The sequence below is a fragment of the Mustela nivalis genome, assembly GCF_964662115.1.
Source record: "Mustela nivalis genome assembly, chromosome: 5".
NCBI lineage: Eukaryota > Metazoa > Chordata > Mammalia > Carnivora > Mustelidae > Mustela > Mustela nivalis.
The window spans coordinates 148,890,497-148,913,475 of NC_139024.1; the positions used below are offsets into that span (position 1 = coordinate 148,890,497).

The window sequence follows — 22,979 nt, forward strand, 5'->3', positions numbered from 1 at the left end:
CCTCCTGGCAGTTTTCTCAGAATGTTTATTTCTCAATAATTGTCAGAATACAGAAGTAGAAATAGCTTTGAATAGCATTTCCTGCCTTGCATAATTTATATGAACAAGTACTCTTACGTCAAGTAGTCATGGAGCTTTATTTCAGTCATCAGTTCCATCTTTCATAAATAAATTCTGGTTGAAGCACATGCTGTCCTGTGGATTTCAGAAATTCCTCGTCTCCAGCGTCAAAGAGCTTGATGTGCAACAAATCCTACCATGCAGGGACTGGTCAAAATGTCTCCTCTAAGAACTGCAAAGCCATTGTGGAAAAAAACAATCCAGCTGGCCATCAGGGTCCCAATGCCAGGCTGTATAGTGAAGAAAATGAATAGACAGCTTATGGGTATGTCATATTTGTGTTAATAAAACTACCCCAAAAATTGGCACTCCCCACCAATGGCTTCTCATCGGTCTCAGGCCTTATCATCTTCATCTGTGATCAGGCCCCTTGATGACAGTTCCTGCGACCTTTCCCCTTGCTCGCTTAGCTCCTTATAAAATTTCACTGCCTTATTACCTGTATAAATCTCTTCTTTTGCATCATTTGGATATACGTTGGAAATCTTTCAGGTCAAAACCACGTGTAGATTGGCTGCCTAGTCATGGTTCCAATCTATCGACTTAAATGTGTTTTTAAAAAATGGACATCCATAAATAGCTCTCAGAAGCAGAAGTAATGTTTGCTCAGAGTCATCTGGTTCTCACACCAGTGTGGCACTCCCAGAGGCTTATCTTCAGCAATTCTGACCCAACTGATAGTTACCTCGTTGAAAAAGCAGAAAGTGTGCTTTTGAGCCGAGAGGTCTCTGTCACGAATCAAAAATAAAGCAAGCAGAGGAAAAAAACAAATCCTGTAAGTATTCTTTGTAGTTCAGGCCCAGAGGCACCAATATACCTTTTCTTCACATTCAGAAATGTCCTTTGTGAATTTCTATAGAAGGCTCGGGAGTCTGCTCTTTGACTGCCAAGGGATCAGTCTCTTTAATCTTAACCCCATTCTCCAGTTAGAGAAGTTGAGTCATTACTCGTCTGAATCTTCCTGTTAACTCCTTGTTGACTTACTCAGCTCCTCAGGTTAACATGGAAACAGAAAGCTGAGGGGACTGTCAGGAATTTGGCTGAATTTGTGTTTTTGCCTCAGAATAGTTACTTCCTTTGCTCTTAATGGTTTATCAAGAAGACAATAGCACACCTCCTTTGGCAATATCTTTTGCATAACCAGAACAGTATTTCAAAGCTGTAAGTCAAGCTTGGGTACTTGTGTAAGGAATATCTGTGCCCAAAAGCAAATGTTACAGAAACACATGATACTGTATTGCTACTGTGGGCACTTCCTGTATTGATAGACATTTCTCAAAGAATTGTGTCAAATTCTAACTAGCAGTGCTTTCTTTTCATTTAAATTCTCGAAAAGAGTGGCTGATGATCCAGTAATCACACTATAAAGTATTTACCCAAAGGATAAAGTATTTACCCAAAGGGTACAAAAATAGACTCGAAGGGACACATGTATTCCAAGGTTTATAGCAACATTATCAACTAGAGCCAAGTTATGGGAAGGGCCCAAATGTCTATTGACAGATGAAGGGATAAAGAAGATGTGGTGTATACGTACAACGGAATATTACTCAACCATAAAAAAGAATCAAGTCTTGTCATTTACAACAACGTGGATGGAGCTAGAGAGTCTTATGCTAAGAAAAAATAGTCAGAAAAAGACAAATACCATGTGATTTCAGTAATATGTGGAACTTAAGAAACCAAACAGATGAACATGGCGGGGGGAGAGGCAAACCAGGAAACAGACTCTTAACTCTAGGGAACAAGCTGAGGGTTACTGGAGGGGAGGCGGACATGGGGATAGGTTAAATGGGGGATGGGGAGTAGGGAGGGCACTTGTTAGGATGAGCACTGCGTGTTGTATGTAAGTGATGAATCACTAAATTCGACACCCCAGCTAATATTACAATGTATGTGAATTAACTGGAATTTAAATAAAAACTTAAGTAAATAAAAGGTGGCTGAAAGGGGGCTCTAATTGAGAGAAGTAATTGGTTTAAATTAGCAGATATCTGTCTTCTGTTTTCTCTTGTAGCCCTCTGTATTTATATATTGTTTACTTATTTATTTATTTGACTGTGAGAGAGAGACAGCGAGAGAGGGAACACAAGCAGGGGGAGTGGGAGAGGGAGAAGCAGGCTTCCTGCTGAGGCAGGGAGCCTGATGTGAGGCTCGATCCCAGGACCCTGGGATCATGACCTGAGCCGAAGGCAGATGCTTAACGACTGAGCCACCCAGGCCCTGACCCTCTGTATTTATACAGGAAAAAATTCTGATTTTCTGGGTGGACAGGTGTGTACTGAGTGCATCCCATCTGATGCGCTGTGAGGGGTGCTTGGAAATTGGATAGGGAGATCCAGAAATATTTACTTGTGACATGCTATGGTTCTTTTTTAAAGATTTTATTTGAAAGAGAGAGACACAGTGGGAGAAGGAACACAAGTAGGGGGAGCAGGAGAGCCTCCCACGGCTTCCCACGGCACAGGGAGCCCAACGTGGGGCTCGATCCCAGGACCCTGAGGTTATGACCTGAGCCGAAGGTAGATCCTTAGCTGAGCTACCCAGGAACCCCTCATGCTATGGTTCTGAGTGGAAGAAAGAGCTTGCTTCTCCTCTAGGGTAGCTCTTACTGGGGTTAAAGATCCCAGTCAGTTGTGCAAAAAGCAATTAATGATCAAAAAATGAGAATATAACCAAATACCAATACTCTAGAAGAAGATACACACCCATGGGAGACAGGCAAGGTTACTTCAGGTCGAAGTACTTGTCTGTATGTGGAATGTTCAGGAAGGAGAAAAGGCTGGCCAGCAAATGTGGCTAAAGGAGCTGTCACTGTTGCCCTTTCAATTTCTCCTCCTCTTGTGCTACGTTCTGTTCTTTGGTTGCCCACTCTGTGACCCCCACTGGATGGTATTGAAGTTGGGTTTATATATTTAAATGTTTACTCTCAGTTTGGACAGTGTTCAGTGACATGTCAGTAAACAGATTTGTGGGAGAAGCGGGGAGGCTCTGGTTTATGGTGTTTGCCAATTTCTGTAGTGTAAATACTCTCATCGTGGCTGATTTCTCAAGTGGGCGATTCATTTGATGTCACCGTATGCAGAGTTGACAAGATGGAGTAGGCTGTTGGCTCCTGGCAAGACCCCGATTTAGAAGGTGACTGCTGATGTCCTTGCTCGGTGTCTTCTTAAGTACAGCATCTTTATTACAGTATCTGGAAGGAGACTATTCGTTCCCTTTTATACCTTCCACACTCTGGCTGCCTACAGAGTTGTTATTCTGGGGACTGTTTTTTGTTTTTTAATCTCTGTTTACGTGGTGCCTTAGCTCTCTCGAACTTCATCTCAGCATTTGCCATCTGGTTTGTACTGTGAGCAGGAGCGACCAGTTCTACTTCCTGCATTTAGAGCTGACTGAAAGGGGAAACTTCATTATGGATACTCAGATAAGAAGAGCATTAAAATATTCCTGTCTTACAAATACCTTCTGTATATTACACATTCCTCACCTCCACCCCTAAGAGCTGCTCATAGACGGTAATAGTTTATTTTATGTTATCTCATGGGGTGTTCTGTCAGTTATTGCATTGCTTTTTGAAAATATTTCATTAATTTAATTTACACAAGTACTCTTGTTCTTTTCACACTGAGATTTCTGAGAAGCAAACCTCTATTTTCATCTCTAAGGCTAGGGTCTCTAAAAAGTCCCTGAAATTGATCATTTGTTGAATGAACAATGAATAACAGACATTTGACTAAGTTTTCAGGCATATCAGCACAAGAAGTCAGGCCTCAAGAAGAAGTTTGGAATAGTCTAAATTAAAGCAAGATTGACACTCAGTCACAGCTTGGGTTCTGTAAGGAAGGACATTTGGGAGAAATCAAGGACTGAGTTTTTTGACACCATCCATCGATGGAACCAAAGGAAGCAGTACTGATGTGAAAGGAGAAGGTTGGTTGTGGGAAGAGAATAGAGAGGCTGGTGCCTTATGGAAGAGAGCCCCAAGAGTATCAGATAGAAGACAGAATGAGAACCGTTTGCTGGGGATGAGTAGAGGGATGGCTATTTTAACTTTCAGAGAACAGTTTATTATGGAACTGGGAAGAAAAAGTTTACTTTAGTAAAGGAATGAGAATCAGTGAATCTGGATCACTCATCCAAGGACTGACATGAAACAGGAAGGTGAAATGGATGTTAGGTACAGGGAGACAGTAAGCAGGGTTCTAGCAAGGGTAATTATTGTTCACTTTAATGTTAGAAATTTTTTTTTGTTGTCACCCTTATAAGTGACACTTCATAAAGGAGGTTTAATTTTGAGAGTGCTATATGTAAAGTTCCATGTTTTGCCAAGTTGGTGTCTTTCCAAATGTAGAGAGCCTAACTGAGGTAGGTGGAGATTTTTAGAGTCTAATAACGATCGTAACATACTTTCAACACCAGGACTGGTATTGGATGGTTTTAGTGTGCTATGTACATCTGTTGATGAAAGCACTAGAAGAGAATGGAAAATAAATTCCAGTGCAAGGCAATTCAAGATGGTATTAGTAGTGTGTGTATTTTTAAGGCAATTGTTGGCAGAGGACTATATCTAGCTTTTGCAAAAAACCAAGAATGACTGCTATAAATCAACAGGAAGCATTCCATCACTGTGTCAGTGTACTGGAGCACACAAATAAAATAAGTATTCCTTGCCTACAACCTAAAGAGAGAAAGGCCATCTCCATGAAGAGAATAGAGCACAGCAATGAACAAGATGCTGGTTATGTGACAGCAAAATTAAGACAAGTATGTTGTAGTTCCTTTATTTTTTTCTTTAATCTTTTTTTTTTTTTAAAGACTTTATTTGTTTATGTGACAGGGAGAAAGAAAGTGAGAGCAGGCACACAAGCAGGGGGAGTGGGAAAAGAAGAAGCAGGCTCCCTGACAAGCAGGGAGCCCGATGTGGGCCTCGATCCCAGGACCCTGGGATCATGACCTGAGCCGAATACAATGACTGAGCCACCCAGGTGCCCCATGTAGTAGGTCCTTTAAGAATGGATAGGCTATAACTTGGTTAAAAATGATATTATTTTTAGGGTAAGGAAAAGCCTACAATGAGAATTGAATATATGGAGAAGAATGTGAAACAGAGGGGAAATTTGAATACTAAAAGGAGATGGTTTTCCAGGGAAGAGCTTAGATCCAGAATTATTTTATTAGTCTATCATTCAATACCAGATTGATAGCAGCCTTTAATTTTTAAAATTTTTAAAAAGATTTTATCTATTTATTTGAGAGAGGGAGAGTGAGCGGGAGAAGCAGACTCCTTGCTGAACAGCAAGCCTGATGTGGGACTCATTCTCAGGACCCTGAGATCATGACCTGAGCTGAAGGCAGATGCTTAACTGATTGAACTATGCAGGCAACCTTATTTATTTATTTTAGAGAGAGTGTGCAAGCACGGGGAGGGAAGGAGGGGCAGTGAGGGAGAGAGAGAATCTTGAGCAAACTCCCCACTGAGCACAGAGCCCAAAGCCGGGCTTGATCTCCTGACTTTGAGATCATGACCTGAGCCCAAACCAAGAGTCAGATGCCTAACCGACTGACCACCCAGATGCCATTGTTAGTCGCCTTTTAAAACTAGCTTTAAAAATTATAAAAGTAGTATTTTTTCCTGTTTCTTCTTAAAATTCAAGTTTAGGGGCATGTGTATGTCTCAGCTGGTTAAGCAGCTGCTTTTGGCTCAGGTCATGATCTCAGGGTCCTGGGATTGAGCCCTGCATCTGGATCCTGGCTCAGTGGGGAGCCTGCTTCCCCCTCTCCCTCTGCCCCCTCAACTCATGCTCTCTCTCTCTTTCTCTCTCAAATAAATAAAATATTTAAAAAAAAAATTCAAGTTTAGTATTAAACTAAATCTTTGCCTCTGATTACAACCCCTGCCCTTTATTCAAGGATAACTCTTATTATGCTTCTTAGATTTTCTGAAAATGTTAAAACATATTTCTATATATACATGGTCTTATAAACATGGTTCATTTATACTCTTCCTCAATCTGCATTTTTGAACTGGCAGTATATCTTTGGGATCTTTCCATATTGTCACATCAGTTCCCCTTATTTTATTTTTTTTATAGATTTTTAAAAAAGATTTTATTTATTTATTTGACAGAGATCACAAGTAGGCAGAGAGGTGGGGGTTGGGGGGGAAGCAGGCTCACTGCAGAGCAGAGAGCCGGATGCGGGGCTCGATCCCAGAACCCTGAGATCATGACCTGAGCTGAAGGGAGAGGCTTTAACCCACTGAGCCACCCAGGCACCCCTGTTCACCTTATTTTAGAGCTACACAGTGTTCAGCTATGTGGATGTCTATTATTTGTCTAGTAATCTACCCAAAAGCCTTACGGGTCTGGCACAGGGTGTTAATTTTTTAAAAAGGTTAATAAATAATAAAAATAAAATTTTACTATGGTAGATAAGTTTTTCTACAGGATGATGGGTGTAGTGTATATTTTATTTCTATTTGCATACACACATTTCCTCAGGCCTCACTTATAAAGACTTCAAAGGTCTTCTCGGAGATGATCTCAGGGTACTTTAATCCCCTTTGTAAACTTACCAGCCGCACGGGAGGCGCAGTCCTCGTCTGACCTGGGCGTTCGCTCCCTGTTGCGAGAGGTAAGCTTATGGGTTGAGATGCTTTCGTCCGCAAGGAACAGAATGCCGGCTAACAAGGGCCTCAACCAGTGAAGGCCCGGAATTCCCTCGCATACAGGAAATCCAGAGAGCCTGATGTGGCGGGTGTGGTTGACGGAGCGGCTCAACTTCTCCAACTCCTGTAATTTTCCCGTCAGAGTCCCCCACGGTCGTGGCGGCCCAGACCTCACGGCTTCCCTCAGCGGTGTTCACAGGCTTGCGGACGGAAGGGAGATTCTTGCCCGGCGGATCCGGAAGGAGCGCTAGTCCCAGAAGCCCCTTGCGGTCTTCCCTCACCTCCCATTGGCCAGAACCGTGTCACATGACCACGCCCTGGCTGCGCAGAAGGCTGAGAGCGCAAGTCCGCTGCGCTGTGTGGCTCAGCCAGGAGGTTAGAAGGAAGCTGGGACAGACGTTGACCAGATACCGTAAAGGTGGTAGAGGAGTCCCTGACAGTTCTGGATAGAGTTAACATCTGTCTCCTGGGAACTCCACTTCGGGTGTTGGTTAAGCTCCATAAGCTACCCCTACGGACCAAGACTTCCAACGAAGTGAGGAGGAGGCTGCGGGGTCTCTGTTTTGCCCCTTCCACCACCTCCTTCGCCTGATCGTTCCTGTTCTATCGAAGCGGAGGAAAGTCCAGAGCGTCGCTGCCTTCTGCGGCCCAGACTCTTCCGTTGCTTTTTTGCACGGGAGTGTGCATCAGCTGCCTTATTTCCTAAGGTTTTTTTTTCCTTTATGGGGATTCATTAAAATTTGTAACTGCTCCTGTATTTATGGTTTCTGCTTTTATTGTGGCAACCCGGATACCTGAACAATAAGTTGGTACAAACAAGCAGTTCAGAATGCCTACCAAATAATTTGGATTAGAATTATGAGAACAAGTTGTATCCTTGTATCTTTTGTACGGCAATCCGCAGGGATGTTACAAATTTAACTATGAGTTTTCCCTTTCCGTATTGTCAGTCCTTTAAAAGACCTGGGATTTGGGGGCACGTGGGTGGCTCAGTCATTAAACGTCAGATTTTGGCTCAGGTCATGATCCCAGGGTCCTGGGATCCAGGGCTGCATGGGGCTCCCTGCTCAGTGGGGAGTCTGCTTCTCCCTCTCCCACTTCCCCTGCTTGTGTTCCCCTTTCTTGCTGTGTCTCTTTCTGTGAAATAAATACATAAAATCGTAGAAAAAAATTAAAAGGCCTGCGATTTGGAATGGGTGGTTAAGAAGGTAGGTGATGTGTGAGTCCTTAGCTGTAATTTATACACCAGCCTTCATTTCTTTGGACTTAGTGTTTGTGAAGCCGTTATAAGAGTTTGGAAAAAAAATATGTGTGAAAATAAAAGGTCAGGACCTTAGAGCAGAGGTGTGTGTCACTGTCCCCTTGATTTTCTAACTAGCCTTTCTCAAACTTACAGGGATTTCTTTCAAGGGTCCATCTCTCTTGGGGTCTGAGCACCTGTGAATCATAGGCTTCTGTTTTCTGATTTTATTTGCCTCATCGTTCTCCAACCCCTATTCCCCAGAATTATTAGATAAGAAAGTAAGTGTGAGGGTTCTCTTTCTGAATGAAAACCTGTAATAAGCATGGATCTGATTGCTGTCTTTTCTAGACGAGAGATTAATGGAGACAGTGTTTGCTGGAACATTTTGGACTTATTTCCCCTGATACTGAATTTGTAAAATTATTACCTTTAAAACTAAGCTCATCCTTAATGCCTTCATTTCCTTTTCGCACCACTCTTTGGGTCTGTTTGCCTCCTGTGTGGAAATTTCCAAGAATCATAAGCCTTAGGAGATTTAAAACTGGAATCCATCAGTTTAAAATTTGCAAAATACATTGGTTCAGAGAAAAAAGGCTACTCTGTTCCTCAAATAACATCATTTTTACATGATATGTTCCCTTAAAGGTCACATTGTAAGACAAGAATGTGAGGACTGTTATTGAATAGAAAAATGGAAAACCAAACAAGATTTGTAAACATTTGAATAGAATGACAGTCGGCTTACCCCCAACTCCATATTCCTTCCTACAGGCCACTTGGATGTGGTTGGTATAGTCTATAACTGACTATCATTTTATGGTCTATGAAACCTTTTGATTTTGGATCTTCTGAGTCTTTTACAAATATCTCTAACTAGCATAAATAGCATATGGTAGTAGAACAGAATATCCAAATTGACAGCTAATCTGACTTCTTGGCTAAGCCACACCAGGCACTGTTTGGTCCTTCAACTATTTGATTTCTTCCTTGTTCTTTCAGTTCCCTCTAAAAAAGGTAGGAAGAAATCTCACTGCTTATTTCTCAGTCCCAGAATGTCCCCAAATCCCATGAATTGTTTTATTTCTTCTTCTTTCTCAGTCCCAAAGTCCCCACATCCCATGAATTTCTTTTTCCTTTTGCTTCTGTAGGTCCTTCAGGTCCAGTTTTCCTCCAAGATAATACCCCCAAATAGTTGTAGCAGGGACTTAAGATTTTTGCCTACTTTGAGTGCTGAAAGGTGAGAAGTATTCCAGAAGACTTGCTCATTTGGGTTAGTGAGAACACTTCCTATCTGTTCGGAAGGGCAGTGGTGGCCTCTCCCACAAGTACCTACTTTCAGAAACATGGCAGAGCTGAGTGGCCTCGTAGGTCTGGGTCCATTATGAAGACCAAGAGTAGAAATCACTGCCCTCGGTTGTACTAACCTTCCATAAATATTAGCCTATAAAAGAGAAGAAGGAACGGGGGGAAGTCTAGGCCCGTACGAAAGACACATAGACCGTCACATTGTCTTTGTTTATGCTCTAGAAGTTCACCTGGACCCCCACCGAACGTGGTGTCCTGTCGCAGACTGTCAGACCGTGTGCCCTGTTGCCTCCGGTGACCCAGGACAGCCCGTGCAGGTGGAGTGCCCTTCTTGTCACCTGAAGTTCTGCTCCTGTTGCAAGGATGCTTGGCACGCAGAGGTCTCCTGTAGAGATAGTCAGCCCATCGTCCTGCCAACAGAGCACAGGTAAGAAAGGAGAGACGGTCTTTGTGATTATTCACCCCAAATAGGTCACTTGGAGAAGGAGTTCTCTTGTGATGGAATTCAGAGATGGGTTCTTTCCCCCGTGGAACTTCCCTGAGAAGTGTCTCCGAACTGGGAAGTTGTTAACAAAGAGTAACCGACACAGTCTTTCTAAGGGGATTTTAGGTATTTACCCCTGGAGACTCTCCTAGATACCGCTGAAATGAGGGTCTGAATGCATTTTGATTTTTCTTCAGGTTGGAAGGCCCACGGCCCACTGGTTTTCAATAGCAAGGCATGGCTTGTCCACAGCCGTTTGCTTAGAAGCCATGAGCACCTGCCGTGGATTTCTTCCTGCTTGCAAAGTGATGCGGAAATTACTTTGTGACCTGACCGTGTGGCAGCTTGTGGAGTGTGCCAGCCCTATCGGAGAGAGCACAATAGAAGCAGCAAGCCTTCAGGGGCTCAGTGCTCAATACCCAGGTCTTAGAAGAAAAGAGCTACATCCCCTATACGTGGTGCCCTGCAAAGACGGTGCCAAAGTTCAGAGTCGGTGACAATGAGAAGCAGTTAAATCTGTACCTTTCAGTACAAAGGGTTTTTACAGCAGCAGAAGGGCCTAGAGCGAGAGACCTTTGTGCACGATCCCTGGCTTTGCTGGAGGCTCCGGCTGTTCTGCACCAGCGAGAACAGAGGCACCGGTGTGCCCAGTCCAGTTGGCTGGCTCACCCCACACCCTCAGAAAGTGTGGAACCGTTCTTCAGGAACGGGAGCGCTACCTGGCTAGGACACTGTGCTTGAATCTGGGACCAAACAAACAAGAGGAAAACTAGACCTAGTGCCCGGGGCAGGCACACACCTTCTTAGCCAGTACCCTCTGCACGTTGCCGATAGGTCTGCGGGCATCATGGGACAAGGGGAACATCCCAGAGCAGAGAAGGGTTGGATTCTATTTTTTATTTTTATTTTTAAAGATTTTACTTATTTAAGAAAGAGCATTGTGGGGGTGGGGGGAGTCAGAGGGAGAAGCAGACCCTCCACTGAGCAGAGAGCCAATGTGCAGCTTTATCCCCGGACTCTGGGATTGTGACCCGAGCTGAAGGCAGATGCCTAACTGGCTGAGCCACCCGGGCACCCTGAGAGGTTGAGTTCTGACATGGTCACTTGGTATCGGCGGGACCTCATGGAAGTCACTCAGCCTCTGTGAGTCTGCTTCTTTATTTGGGGGGAAAAAAAAGTGGTGGGGGAAAGAATTAAAATAGTAACTGTCCCACTGCTATAATACGGTTATGGTGAGTACCAAATCCGATCCTGGATCCAAGGACGCTTTGTGAACTTGATGTCTCCGTGAACCGGGGGCTGGTTCTGATGAACGCTAGCTAATGTGCAGCACAGCGCTGTGGCTCCCCTAACCACACCCCCCATGTGTTCCACTTATTTTCCATGCCTCTTAAGGCTGTGAGCCTGCGCTGATCTAGGCATCTGTCGGGAGCAAGTCTCTTTAATGAGGCTGGGCATTGATTTTCAGGTATTGATTCTTGCATCCCGTGACCTGTTCCATTTCTTTATCAGAACAGATTGCCAGGAAGATTTGTCTATGCCGTGTCAGATCCAGAACTGGTTTTTCTGTTGTGTAGCAGAATGCTTGGGCTTTTGCTTTAGACAGTGTGTGCTCAGGGAATGAAATAGTAACTTGGCCAAATAAGGAACTAAGTCAGGTGTGGAAAGTACAATTATAGCATGACTCCTAGCCAAAGATACATAAATTAAGGTTCTTTTTTGTTTTGAGTTATCTGAATGACTAATAATCTGTGTCCCTCCTATTTTTACCCCCAGCCTCTTCCATGAAGTGAATTAAGCTCAGATGAGGGAGAGGCCACTACCTCACCCATCAGGAGCCCTAGGAATTCAATTGGTGCCCATAAAATGGAATCTAGAACGGCTTTAGTGACATGTTGAATTAATGACACTCGGCCCACTCTTCCCCAGCCCTGGTCAGAGGACACCCTTGTAGTTCTAGCAGCATTTTTGACCCCCCCCACCCCCCAATAATTTCTCATCCATTTTGTTTCTAGGGCCCTCTTTGGGACAGACGCAGAAGCCCCCATCAAGCAGTGCCCCGTTTGTCGGGTTTACATCGAACGCAACGAGGGCTGTGCCCAGATGATGTGCAAGAATTGCAAACACACGTTTTGCTGGTACTGTCTCCAGAACCTGGACGTAAGTGCCACCTGGAAGCATCTTCTCCTGTGGCCTCTCTTCATCATATCTGTGCGCCCATCGGGGTCCTCCAGGCTTTCCTTTTAAAATCTTGAGTCTATGTTTATTCTGCAAAAGAAGGTTATTTTTCTTGAGTCTTTCTGAGGCTGCTACTTAAATGTCTAGCAGATGTCCCTTTGAGTCCCTTCACTGTGTCAGCTTAGCTTTAAAGGCAAGCTTTCGTTTTAGGGACAGCTTCTGTGTTGGGGGCACTGTCTCCTCTTATCACGTAGAGAGCCGTCAGTGTATTCATTTATTTTGCTGCTGTCACAAATCACCACATACATAGTGGCTTAAAACAGCAGAGATTTTTTTGGCTTTAGTTCTATCCTCTGGAAATCTGATGTGTGTCTCACTGGACTAAAATCAAGGTGTCGTCAGGGCTGCATGAAGTTTCTGGATTCCAGGGGAGAATCCATTTCTGGGTTTTGTAGCTTCTAGAAGCTGCCCACATTCATTGGCTTGTGGCCCCTTTCTCCAGCTGTGAAGCCAGCCACATCACGTCTCCCTGACCCCTTCTTCCTTTGTCGCAGCTCCCTCTGACCACAGCTGGGAAAGCTGCTCTGCCCTTAAGGACCCTCTGATGAGATTGGCCACATCTGGATGAAAGAGTGATTAGACTGGTCACATCTGGATGATACAGGCTGTTCTCCGCCATCTCACGCTCTTACTTTAATCACCTGTGTAAAGTCCCTTTTTCCACAAAAGCCAACAAATTCTCAAATTCTGGAGAGTAGGCCACGGGCATCAGTAGGGGAGCAGTTTTTCTGCCTACCATAATTTGGTTCTCTTCCTCTTTTTGAATTTACAGAAGAAAGCCACTCAAATCAAGGGCATGTCTTAAATAACCATTGATTGGCACGACTGTGGTCTTGCTCTGGTTTTGTTAGGGCTCCGTTCCCGGATAACGGGGTCTGCCTCAGTGACTCTTTCCCCCTCACCATTGGTGAAGCACACCTGGCCCTGGTCAGGTGCGGCTCAGGCAGTCCCGAGCCGAGGCTCACGGTAACCGCAGAGGTAAAAAGTGTTGTGAAGGACGGCTGAGCAGATCTCCCTCCCTGGTGTTTCTTCTAGCACGAATAAGAAGAGATAGTTCCTATTCTGGCAATGTGGACCAGTGAAATATGTCCATACCAGAGTGAGCTCTCCGTCATGGTGAACATTCTTTTCCCAATTTCTCTCTCTCTCTTTTTTTTTTTTTTTTTTTGCAAGATTTATTTATTTATTTTAGAGAGAGAATGAGAGCAAGCGAGCGCAAGTTGGGGGAAGGGTAAAAGGAGAGAGAATCTCAAGCAGACTCCACACTGAGCATGGAGCCAGATGCGGGGCTCGGTCACATGACTTTGAGGTCACAGCCTGAGCCGGAATCAAGAGCCAGACACCCAACCGCCTGAGCCATCCGGGCGTTGCGCGCAATTTTTCATTTCAGTTGCCTGGTTGGCTTCAGTCTGATAAGCGGCTCTGGTGATCCTTTAATATTAGTGAGTCTGTGTGTGGCTATTATGGGATGCATGCTGGCTGCCACAGGTCTGATTTTTAAGTGAAAATTAGACATTGTTTCAGATGATATCTGTGTGGAAGAATTTTAATCAGCCCGATCTTGGCGTTTCAAGCTGAGGTATAAATTAGGGGAAAGAAAACTGACATTTCAGGCTGTGGAATCTCAGCAGTGTTTTTATTTATTTATTTATTTATTTGGTTAATTCCATTGATCCTAAGCCCTTGAATGTATGTGTGATATTTGAGACCCATTATGATTCCTGACGTGTGATACTCTGGCCGAGGTTTTCACTGACTGTACACCCCTCGTGTTTTTACAAAAGAAAGACATCTTTTCTGTTTGCCCTCAGGTTTAACCAGAACATTAATTGGGTTCATATCCCAAGGAGGCTGGGCCCATGAGGTTCTTTTTAAGAAGCAAGAATGTAAGGGAATAAAGATGTGTGCCAGATCCCCCCATTCTTTGGCTGAAATATGTTTGGGGTATGGTGTTGCAAGGAACACACTGTTCTGTTACTTGGACTGTTCCGGTGCTCGAGTTGAAATGGCACAGATGTTAAAAGCCTGGATACACAGACTTCAAATACTGAAGCATCTTTTTCTGGTCATTGTTTTCTGAGATCTAATTTTCTTGGTTTTCGCCGGGGGGCACTGGCTTGTTGGTAATGATGTTTTTCTCTCGACAAGTGTTCTATGTCAGATGGTGGTGTTGATCTTTGTTTATAGGAAAGTTTCAGAGCCTGGGTCTGGGAGCAGGATGATTGTCCAAGAGCCAAGCCTGAGACAGATGCCCAAACTGAGTGATTTTTGAGTTTTGCTGAGGTGTTGAGTTTGCTGCTGCCTTGGTCCTCATCCCTGCTGGTTCAGAGGACGAAGTGTTCTTAATCTGCTCTGGGGACCTCAGACACTTGTCCCTTTCCATTATCTCTTCTCTCTCCTGTGATTTCAATTTCTACTAACATCCCCATGTGCTCAGCTGTGTCCCATTTAAAAACGTGTCCCATTTTTCTCAAGCCTGCATGACTCTCTTACTACCATTCTCTTTCTCTCTTCCTCTCTTGGAAGAAGCTCAAAACAGCATAATTGCCTCTCATCCTGGATACTTACCTCCAGTCCTTTGAAATGCACTTAGCCTGCCACATTGTCACAGACTTGACTGTGTTTTGCCAAGGCTTTGAGTACTGTCTTTTGGGTAAAATTTAATGGATGTTCCAGTCCTCCTCTAACCTCGAGTCTCCACTGCCTTTGACGTCTTGACCGCCTCTGCTTCAGTGATGACGTCTCTTCTGATTTCCCTTCTACATTTCTGGCTACTTCTGTTTCCTTTCCAGGTGCTCCTGACTCATTCTTTTCTTTCTTTTTTTTTTTTTTTAGAGTGAGAGAGCAAGAAGGGGTAGGGGCAGAGGAAGAGGGAGAGAAAGGATCTTAAGCAGGCTCGGCACTGGGCATGGGGCTCTATCTCACAACTCCAAGATCATGACCTGAGCCGAACTCAAAAGTCAGATGCTTAACTAACGGAGGTGCCCAGGTGCCCCCTCCTTACGTCCTCTTTGCCTGCCTGTCTACACTCTCTCCCTGGGTGATCTCATCTACTTCTGTGGTTTTTCTCCACCCTGCGTACGCTGACTCCCATCTTTCCCCCCAAATTCTCATCTGTGTAACCAGCTGCCTTTTGAACAATATGGCTTGAGTATCTCTTGAGTTTAACTGTCCAAAGTGTGGCCATCATCTTCCCAACAAAGTTCATCTCTCTGTTGTCATTTCTCTCGACCAGGCTCCTGCCTCTATCTGGGGGCTTTGCTCTCATCTGTGATTTCTTCTCCTTCTTCCCCCATTGAGTTAGTAACCTTCCTAGGACCCCATGTCTGTGTTTCCCATCTCAGCAGCTGGCATTTTTTCCCACATACTCTCCACTCGAAATCTCCATTCCACATCGCACCTGTTCTAGGGCCACCTTTCAAAGATGGTTGGTCAGGACTCTAATCCTTTCTAGACTCAGTCAAAGATGGTTGGTCAGGACTCTAATCCTTTCTAGACTCAGTCAAAGATGGTTGGTCAGGACTCTAATCCTTTCTAGACTCAGTCAAAGATGGTTGGTCAGGACTCTAATCCTTTCTAGACTCAGTCAAAGATGGTTGGTCAGGACTCTAATCCTTTCTAACTCAGTCAAGGGTCTTGATGATTGGGATCTGTTTTCACTCCATGATTTGTGAAAGTACTGAGACATATTCTAGAGATCGTGGCCTTGGAATTCCCAGAGGCCACCATTTGTATTCCCGGAAAGAGCCTTTGCTTTCCACCACGGCCATCTAATGTGGTTAGTGTTTAGCCCTCTGTTCAGAAGAGCGTGTTTACTGAAACCTCTCTCTTTGTTTTTCAGAATGACATTTTCCTCAGACATTACGACAAAGGGCCATGCAGGAACAAGCTGGGCCACTCGAGAGCCTCAGTGATGTGGAACCGAACGCAGGTACCCTGACCTTTAAGGGAGCAGGAGCTGTTTGGGACTAGGGATGGCTTAAAAAGCCCACCCCGTCCTCCTCCCCACCCTGTTCTCTGCTTACCTATCCCAGCCTGGGAGGCTCTGCGGAGCTCTGGGCCAGGGTTAGCAGCTGCCTGCAGCTAGTTCAGGAGCACGATCCCCTTGAGGGTAGGGCGAGGGGCAGGGCCCCAGAGCGGCCCAGTAATTAACAGTGACCTGCAGAATCCAGGCAGATACTCTCTCCTCTTTAAAAAAAGGATAGAATGACTTTCGTAAAGCCCTGTAAGTCGTATTTCTTATAAAAGGCAGTTCTCTAAAATCCTGTGGGCCCCTGCTGGAGCTTCGATCCCTCTGCACATGCCATTGTGGGTTTCTCTGGGAGGTTCAGAGGGCGTCCTGGTTTATTTTTAATAGTGTTTGATATTTATTAAAGACTACGTTCATTTTAAGGGCGTCAGTGTTAATAGCCTCAGAATCATGTTAGCATCCCTATGAGGCTGTCGAGGAGACTCGGGTAGGGAGAGCGCCAACAGCTCGGAGTGACACAGAGCCTGTGCCGGAGCTCAGGTTAGCGTCCGGTTTCTTCCTCTCACCTCGGATCTAGTCCTTGCTGCCTCCCTGGCTCATATCTGGTTCAGGTCATGCCGGGCACTGGCTGAAAGGTCCCATAACTGTGACTCTTTCATATGCCTGAGGTGGTGTCTTCGTTCAGGCTGCCAGAATAAATTACCATAAAACTGGGTGGTTTGAAAAATAGACACGTATTTATCCCAGCTCTGGAGATAAGAAGCCCGAGTTGAAGGTGCCAGAATGGTTGGGTTCTGGCAAGGACCCTCTTCCTGATCTGCAGATGGCCTTCTTGTCACCATGTCCTCACATGGTGCCATGCGTGGGAGGTGGGGGGAAGCCAGCGCTCTGATAATCTCTCTTTGTAAGGGCACTAATCCCACTGTGAGGGCTCCACCCTCCAGTCCTAATTACCTCCCAAAGGCCTTCATTTCCAAACACCATTATGTTGGGCATTAAGGTTTCAACATGGGAATTTTTGCGGGGTAGGGGCGGAGACAAGCCTTCCGTCTGTAGTGGACGGTTCGCTGCGCATCTAGGGAGACTTAAGTGCTGAAGTAGGCTTTTCTTCCGAATTTCCAGGTGGTGGGGATCCTCGTGGGACTGGGCATCATCGCCCTGGTGACTTCACCCTTGCTGCTCCTGGCTTCCCCGTGTATAATCTGCTGCGTCTGCAAGTCCTGTCGGGGCAAGAAGAAAAAGCACGACCCCTCCACGACCTAAAGGTCTCCGCTTCTGTGCACGTGCCACGGACGTCTGGGGTTATCATGAGAAGCACGGAGATAAAGCCCCACTTAGTGAACCTGCCCCCTCCTTGCCAAACTTTGGAAGTGCCTCTGTGTCCAGACTTTGAACTTGGCCTGCCTGTCTTTGGCATCAGAAAAGGCATCAGAAAAGCCTGTCTGAAGAGAAGGACCTGGGTTCTGCAGTCTCAGCCGGCGTCTCTGGAGCATGTCGGGAAGCTGTGAGGCTGCTGAGAAGGAGCTAACCCACCGTCACTTTATCTTCCGCAGGATCCCACTGGACTGTTCAACTTCCAGCCAAATTCGAAGAGCCCAAGTGAACGCTCAGTATCATCAGTGTGTTGTCACGGTTGGCAACACACATCGTAACTCATCAGCTAGAATCTGTTCTATGTTGATTTGACCCCCATGAGAAATATGGGAGAAACCCGGCCCCCCGTAGGAGGGAAAGGATAACACTGTTTAAGGGGACGTTGTCGTAAGTGCCAAGCAGCAGGAGTGGGTCTGTTGGTTCTGCCTCTGCGGGCTCCCGGGGCTGCTGTTCCCGGCATTCCCACAGTGACTTGGCAGAAACACAATAGGTTTCTTCCCATGTGATCTCCGCTTCTGCTGTGCAGAGGGAATTGTCCCTTCCAAGCGAAGGGGTTGCGTCTACTCAAACAGTGCTGTCTGATCCAGTAGCTCTCCCTTGGCCAGTGTACCTTGGTAAAGGTGATCAACTGTCCTCCTACAGCCAGTAGCTGTGGAGGACAATCCTATAAACCAGGATTGGTTTATAGGCAACATGGGTCAAGTGGCTGAGGGGTCAAGGGTACCCTTCATCATAGGTAACAGACACCTTTCCTGAGCTCTGTGTTCATGCATCCCACACAGAGTTGGCCCTAAAAGTACACACCAGGATTACGTATCCAAGTCCATGTGTACATCAGTCCGCTAAGCTGCTGCCTACCTAGAATTTCCATCCGTTGGGCATGCGTGAGTCTATCCAGTGGTACACAGAATATAAATGTTTCCTCAAAGCCATCCTGTCTTTCCTTCTGGGACAAATGTGATTTATTATAAGTCAACCTGAAGGGTTTGTTCTTTTGCATATTATATATGTAAATTTTGGTTGCAAGTTCGTAACTCACCCAATGGTATAGACTCATAAACCTAACTCTTTTAAAACAACGCCTAGTTCAAAGTCACGCCATCTCAGTTTTGTAAAAACACCGATAATCTGGTTACTTACATCTCTGCAGACACAGCTCAGAGCCGCTCTCTTCTCCGCAGTTTTGTATCGCTCTTTCAGCTTCTGGTAGGGCAGTCCAGACTCTTCCTGTGTGTACAAGAAATGGGAAAAAATAACAAAAAAAATTGCAAGAAATAAAATGTAAATGCTTTCTGTATCATAAATGCTTTGGGTTGGTATCGCCTTATGGCAACTTCTTTTTCCCGTTATCAGATTTTTGAATACACGGGTTTTGAAAAGATAATAAGCTTTTCTCCATTGACAGGATTACCTAATTGCCCTTAGCAACGTAGCCTGGTGCTTCATGGGAATTTGTAAGATGCTCGTAGAGAGCTCTCCTTGAAGCCGGCGACACCTTCAGGAGGGACTGTCAGAACCCATCCTACTTCCCCAAGGTAACTGGGTAACTGGTTATTAAATTGCTGCTATCTTGGACCTATTATTAAAGAACAGTGCTTTGCCTACGTAATGGAATGTATCCTGAGTGGGGGTGGGCATATTTAAGGAACTTGAGTTCACACGTACATATCGATACCTGATTTGTGTGCAGTACATCTCTCGGTCGTGTACATTTTTATTTACCATTTGTATAAAACATAGATGAGAACTCTGGGAAAACTTTTGAATGGCAACCAACCAAAAACATTTTTAATCATTTTTTGGAAATGTCTCAATATTAGGTGTCTTTATTTTCCTTTGAAACTCTGAACGCTTCAGAACAAGTGTACCCTCTTCTATCAATGTATATCATATTAGTAGAAAGACAAGTGTACATGTATTTGAATAATTTGCTTTGTCTTAACACTGCCTCATTATAGCAAAGGGCATTTATAACTGCTCAGGGGATCACAGGAACTCAATGAAATTGCATTTTTGTATCAAGTATGTCTGTCGTGGCAATGTCCTCCAGCACGAGTGAACTCTCTAAGCTCGAGTCCACAAAGAATCTTTAAATAGGGGCTCATTTCGAATAACCTAATATCCTATGTTAGCAGAGGCAGTGCTCCCAAATTTGGAGTAAAAGGTAGGAGAAAACATCCATACTGTTTCCTTGGCCAAACTGAAGGAATCTGTCTTCTCACAGAGATGCTGTAACAAAATCAGCTACTTTTTCATAGGGCACAGGGAGTGGGGGTTGTTTGTGAGACAGATTTTTAACAACCAGATTTAAGTTTTTAAATGTCGAAAAGTGCCTGGAAGATCGTGACTTCTTCCTTATGTGGCTACGGGCATTGGCCTGTGTAAGACCGTCAGAATCCACAGGGATGGGCTGGTGGGTTAGACCGAGATAGATCTCTGTGCCTCAAAGGGCAAGGTGTAAGCCGAGCTGGAAACTTTGTTTATAAAGGAGAGAACTGGCAACGTGGATAACAGATAGATGCTCTCATTTGGGATAATTGGCCAGTGAGAGAGTTTAACCTGCCTCCTTCCTCTGTCAGTCCTATATTCTCCTGGTGATTCTCTTTCTATACTAGGAAGAAATACGGGCCTACATGATCATGTTTGGATGTCGTGGCAAAAAAAAATTTCTGTCTGGAGTAGTATAGTCTCTTTGAAATAGAAATCAAAACTCCTTCACCAAATTCTAATCTGGAGGTAATAACCCCCCGATCCAGAAACACTAACAGATATAAAGGCACAACATCTAGCTGCTGCTCCTTCTGGGAATTTTTTTCTGGTTACTAGTAGGGAGATGAGGGGGAAAGGCATATGGAAGCAAATTTTAGAGTCGTAGGCATTCTGTTTGTTCACGTAATGGGTGTTTGCTCTGGTGTTGAAATCTCTATTTCGATAAAGAGGCCTTTGAAGAACAAATAATTCACAGTGTGAATTTTCCTGTAGCCTGCATCATGAAAATTTTACCTATCTAGATTTGAAAATCTACATGTTTATTTGAATGTAAATCACTATTGCTTGGAACCCCAAATTGTCTCTTAAAGACTATTCAGACTCTATGTATTATTTTACCCTTCTGTACACAATGCTTGACTTTCTGTTCATGAATGGATGCCTTTATGTATATAGAACCATGTATATATATGTGTGTAGCTCTGAAGACAATTTCATAACGCCGTAGATGAGTGACCTTTTATAAAGCTGTCCAGTCGATACCTGTAGGCTGTTACATCTCCTGTCGATTCATGATCCAGAAAGTTTTGTTATGTATTTAAGAAATTGCTGTTGTATTATATTTTTCTGAATTATTTGAGAAGAAAATAGCTGTTTGAGTCTCTGTAGCCCCAATAAATGCAGAGCAGGAAAGCAAGTGTGTTTAATTTATGTTGTGCTGCACCTTTCTAGACACGTTCAAGTTTATCCTCCAGGAGCCCACGAAGCACTATTAAATCCCAGGTTCAGAATTTGCAAAAAGCACCCAAATCTGCGGTACCAGTGTGGAAATAACTCTCACCACCTTGTTTCTTAAATAAGAGGAAGTATAACGCCTTCCCTTGTTGCACACATTTTTGTTGTATGTGGGATATCCGACACGCTCTGTGCACAGGCACTGATCATTATCCAGAGAAATAACCAATAATTTAGGTCTTTGATCATTCTGATAAAAAAATGCTGCGAGGCATTAAAGCCATTAGTTCTAGAAATTGAGGTTTGGGCTACATACTCTCCATGGTTGGTTCCAATCTTCCACAAGTCTGCTGGAGGAATGTACTTCCTTGTTAAGAATGTTAGTGGATTTACATTAGTGTTAACTTAAGGTTATTTCCATTTGATTAGTATTCAAGGCAGGGCTCACCAAATGCTGAGTGCCAGAAGTTGGTTTCCAACTAGAACTTGTGCAAAGCTGAAAGCTCACATTCTGATCTGCTGGTGATGGCGGCTCTTTATTGATTTGTATATGGTTGTATTAGGATACTGGGGACGAAGACTTAGGATTGACTTATAATTCAAATTCCATTTTCTGTTCATTCAGTTTTGAGGAAATCAGTAAGATTGTATTAAGATTTTTCCGTTATGGTTTCTTTTTCTTTTTTTTTTTTTTTAAATTTTATTTATTTATTTGACAGAGATCACAAGTAGGCAGAGAGGCAGGCAGAGAGAGAGAGAAAGGGAAGCAGGCTCCCTGTGGAGCAGAGAGCCCGACTCGGGGCTCAATCCCAGGACGCTGAGATCATGACCTGAGCCGAAGGCAGCGGCTTAACCCACTGAGCCACCCAGGTGCCCCCATTATGGTTTCTTAATTTGCTTAATCCTTTCCTAGAATGTCAACATTTTTTCATGTTTAAAGTGTCTTTGCTAAACTTGAGTTAACATCCCCAAAGAATGATTGAATGAACCATTTTAAACAGCAGTGATTTTAATCAGTGCCCAACCCACAAGCTCATTGCCATGTAAATTATGAGCCTAGTGAATCTGAAGAATTATAATTAGGTTTTTCTGTAATTCAATTAGTTTCATCTGTTAGATAATAAATTTATTTTTTAGACCCTAACGATAGTATCCAACTCTACATTATGAGAAAGAAATGAGTTTCTTCAAATAATTCAGTAGCAATTTATACTATGTTTTATTTATGTATTTTTACATAAACTTTCTAAAGAATTTTTGAGAACAATCCTATGAGATAAGTGGAATAGATCTTAGATGCATTTCCTAGATAAAGCAGTGGTTTTATGTTCATGTCTTACCAAGGGTCACACTACCCTGGTAGCCAGAAAAAGAATGTAAGACTCCTTCAGAATACTTCCAGCACTTTCATTGGATCTGGTCTTCATTCCCATATCTGTGAATACCAAGGGAATGAATTCCCCTCTCAATTACCGGCTTTGGTGGAGGTATATGTAAGACAATCATTATTTCAAATAACCATTGAGATTCTGTGCTTTTTGCGTGTCTGACAGCTTGCCTGGGGCAGATGTCCACCCCTGAGGTCAACCCCAGTCCCTCCCTGGTTTAGGTAGAGGAGAAGGGCAAGTGGAAGGCAAGCTAGTCAAGAAATTACTAGGTGGTGTGTATGCTGCTAACACTGGAATGAGAATTGCAGGTGGGCCCCCGTACTTAGTTCAGATGCCAACATGTTTTGCCTCTTCTCTATAATATAGAGTACATTGTCACAGGCTCCTCTGATGTTGACAGTCAACACTCAAAGTGATTGTTAAAGCCAAATCCTTTCCTTTTAACATCACCAGCTTATGCTATAATGTGTATTTGTGGCTGATCATTAAATAAATCAGTCCACTGGCAGTTTCAAAAACAAGAAAGGAGGCTGTAAATAATAGAGTTATTGAATGGATTTCTGATGTGTATAAAGAAGTTGTACTTCGAATTCCATTTTCTGCCTCTATGTTTTTCAATTTTACCTGTGCAATTCTATCAGTTCTCCCTTTTTAAATTTTTCTAAAAATTTATTTTGCATGTTGAAGCTGGAATTCAGGCTTTAGATCAGAAGAGAATGAGGTCTGCCATTCGCCTTAATGAT

The 22,979-nt window shown here is 44.0% G+C and overlaps 1 protein-coding gene across 1 annotated transcript in view; it reads left to right on the plus strand.

Annotated features, from left to right (window-relative positions):
• Nucleotides 1–20,806, plus strand: part of RNF144B (ring finger protein 144B) — a 170,808-nt gene extending 150,002 nt beyond the window's left edge. The window contains exons 5-8 of the mRNA XM_082731840.1: nucleotides 9,561–9,765; nucleotides 11,838–11,982; nucleotides 15,902–15,991; nucleotides 17,153–20,806. Of these exons, the coding sequence (XP_082587966.1) occupies nucleotides 9,561–9,765; nucleotides 11,838–11,982; nucleotides 15,902–15,991; nucleotides 17,153–17,293 (581 nt within the window). The 3' untranslated portion in view covers nucleotides 17,294–20,806. The remainder of the gene's footprint in view (nucleotides 1–9,560; nucleotides 9,766–11,837; nucleotides 11,983–15,901; nucleotides 15,992–17,152) is intronic.
• Nucleotides 20,807–22,979: the final 2,173 nt, after the last annotated feature.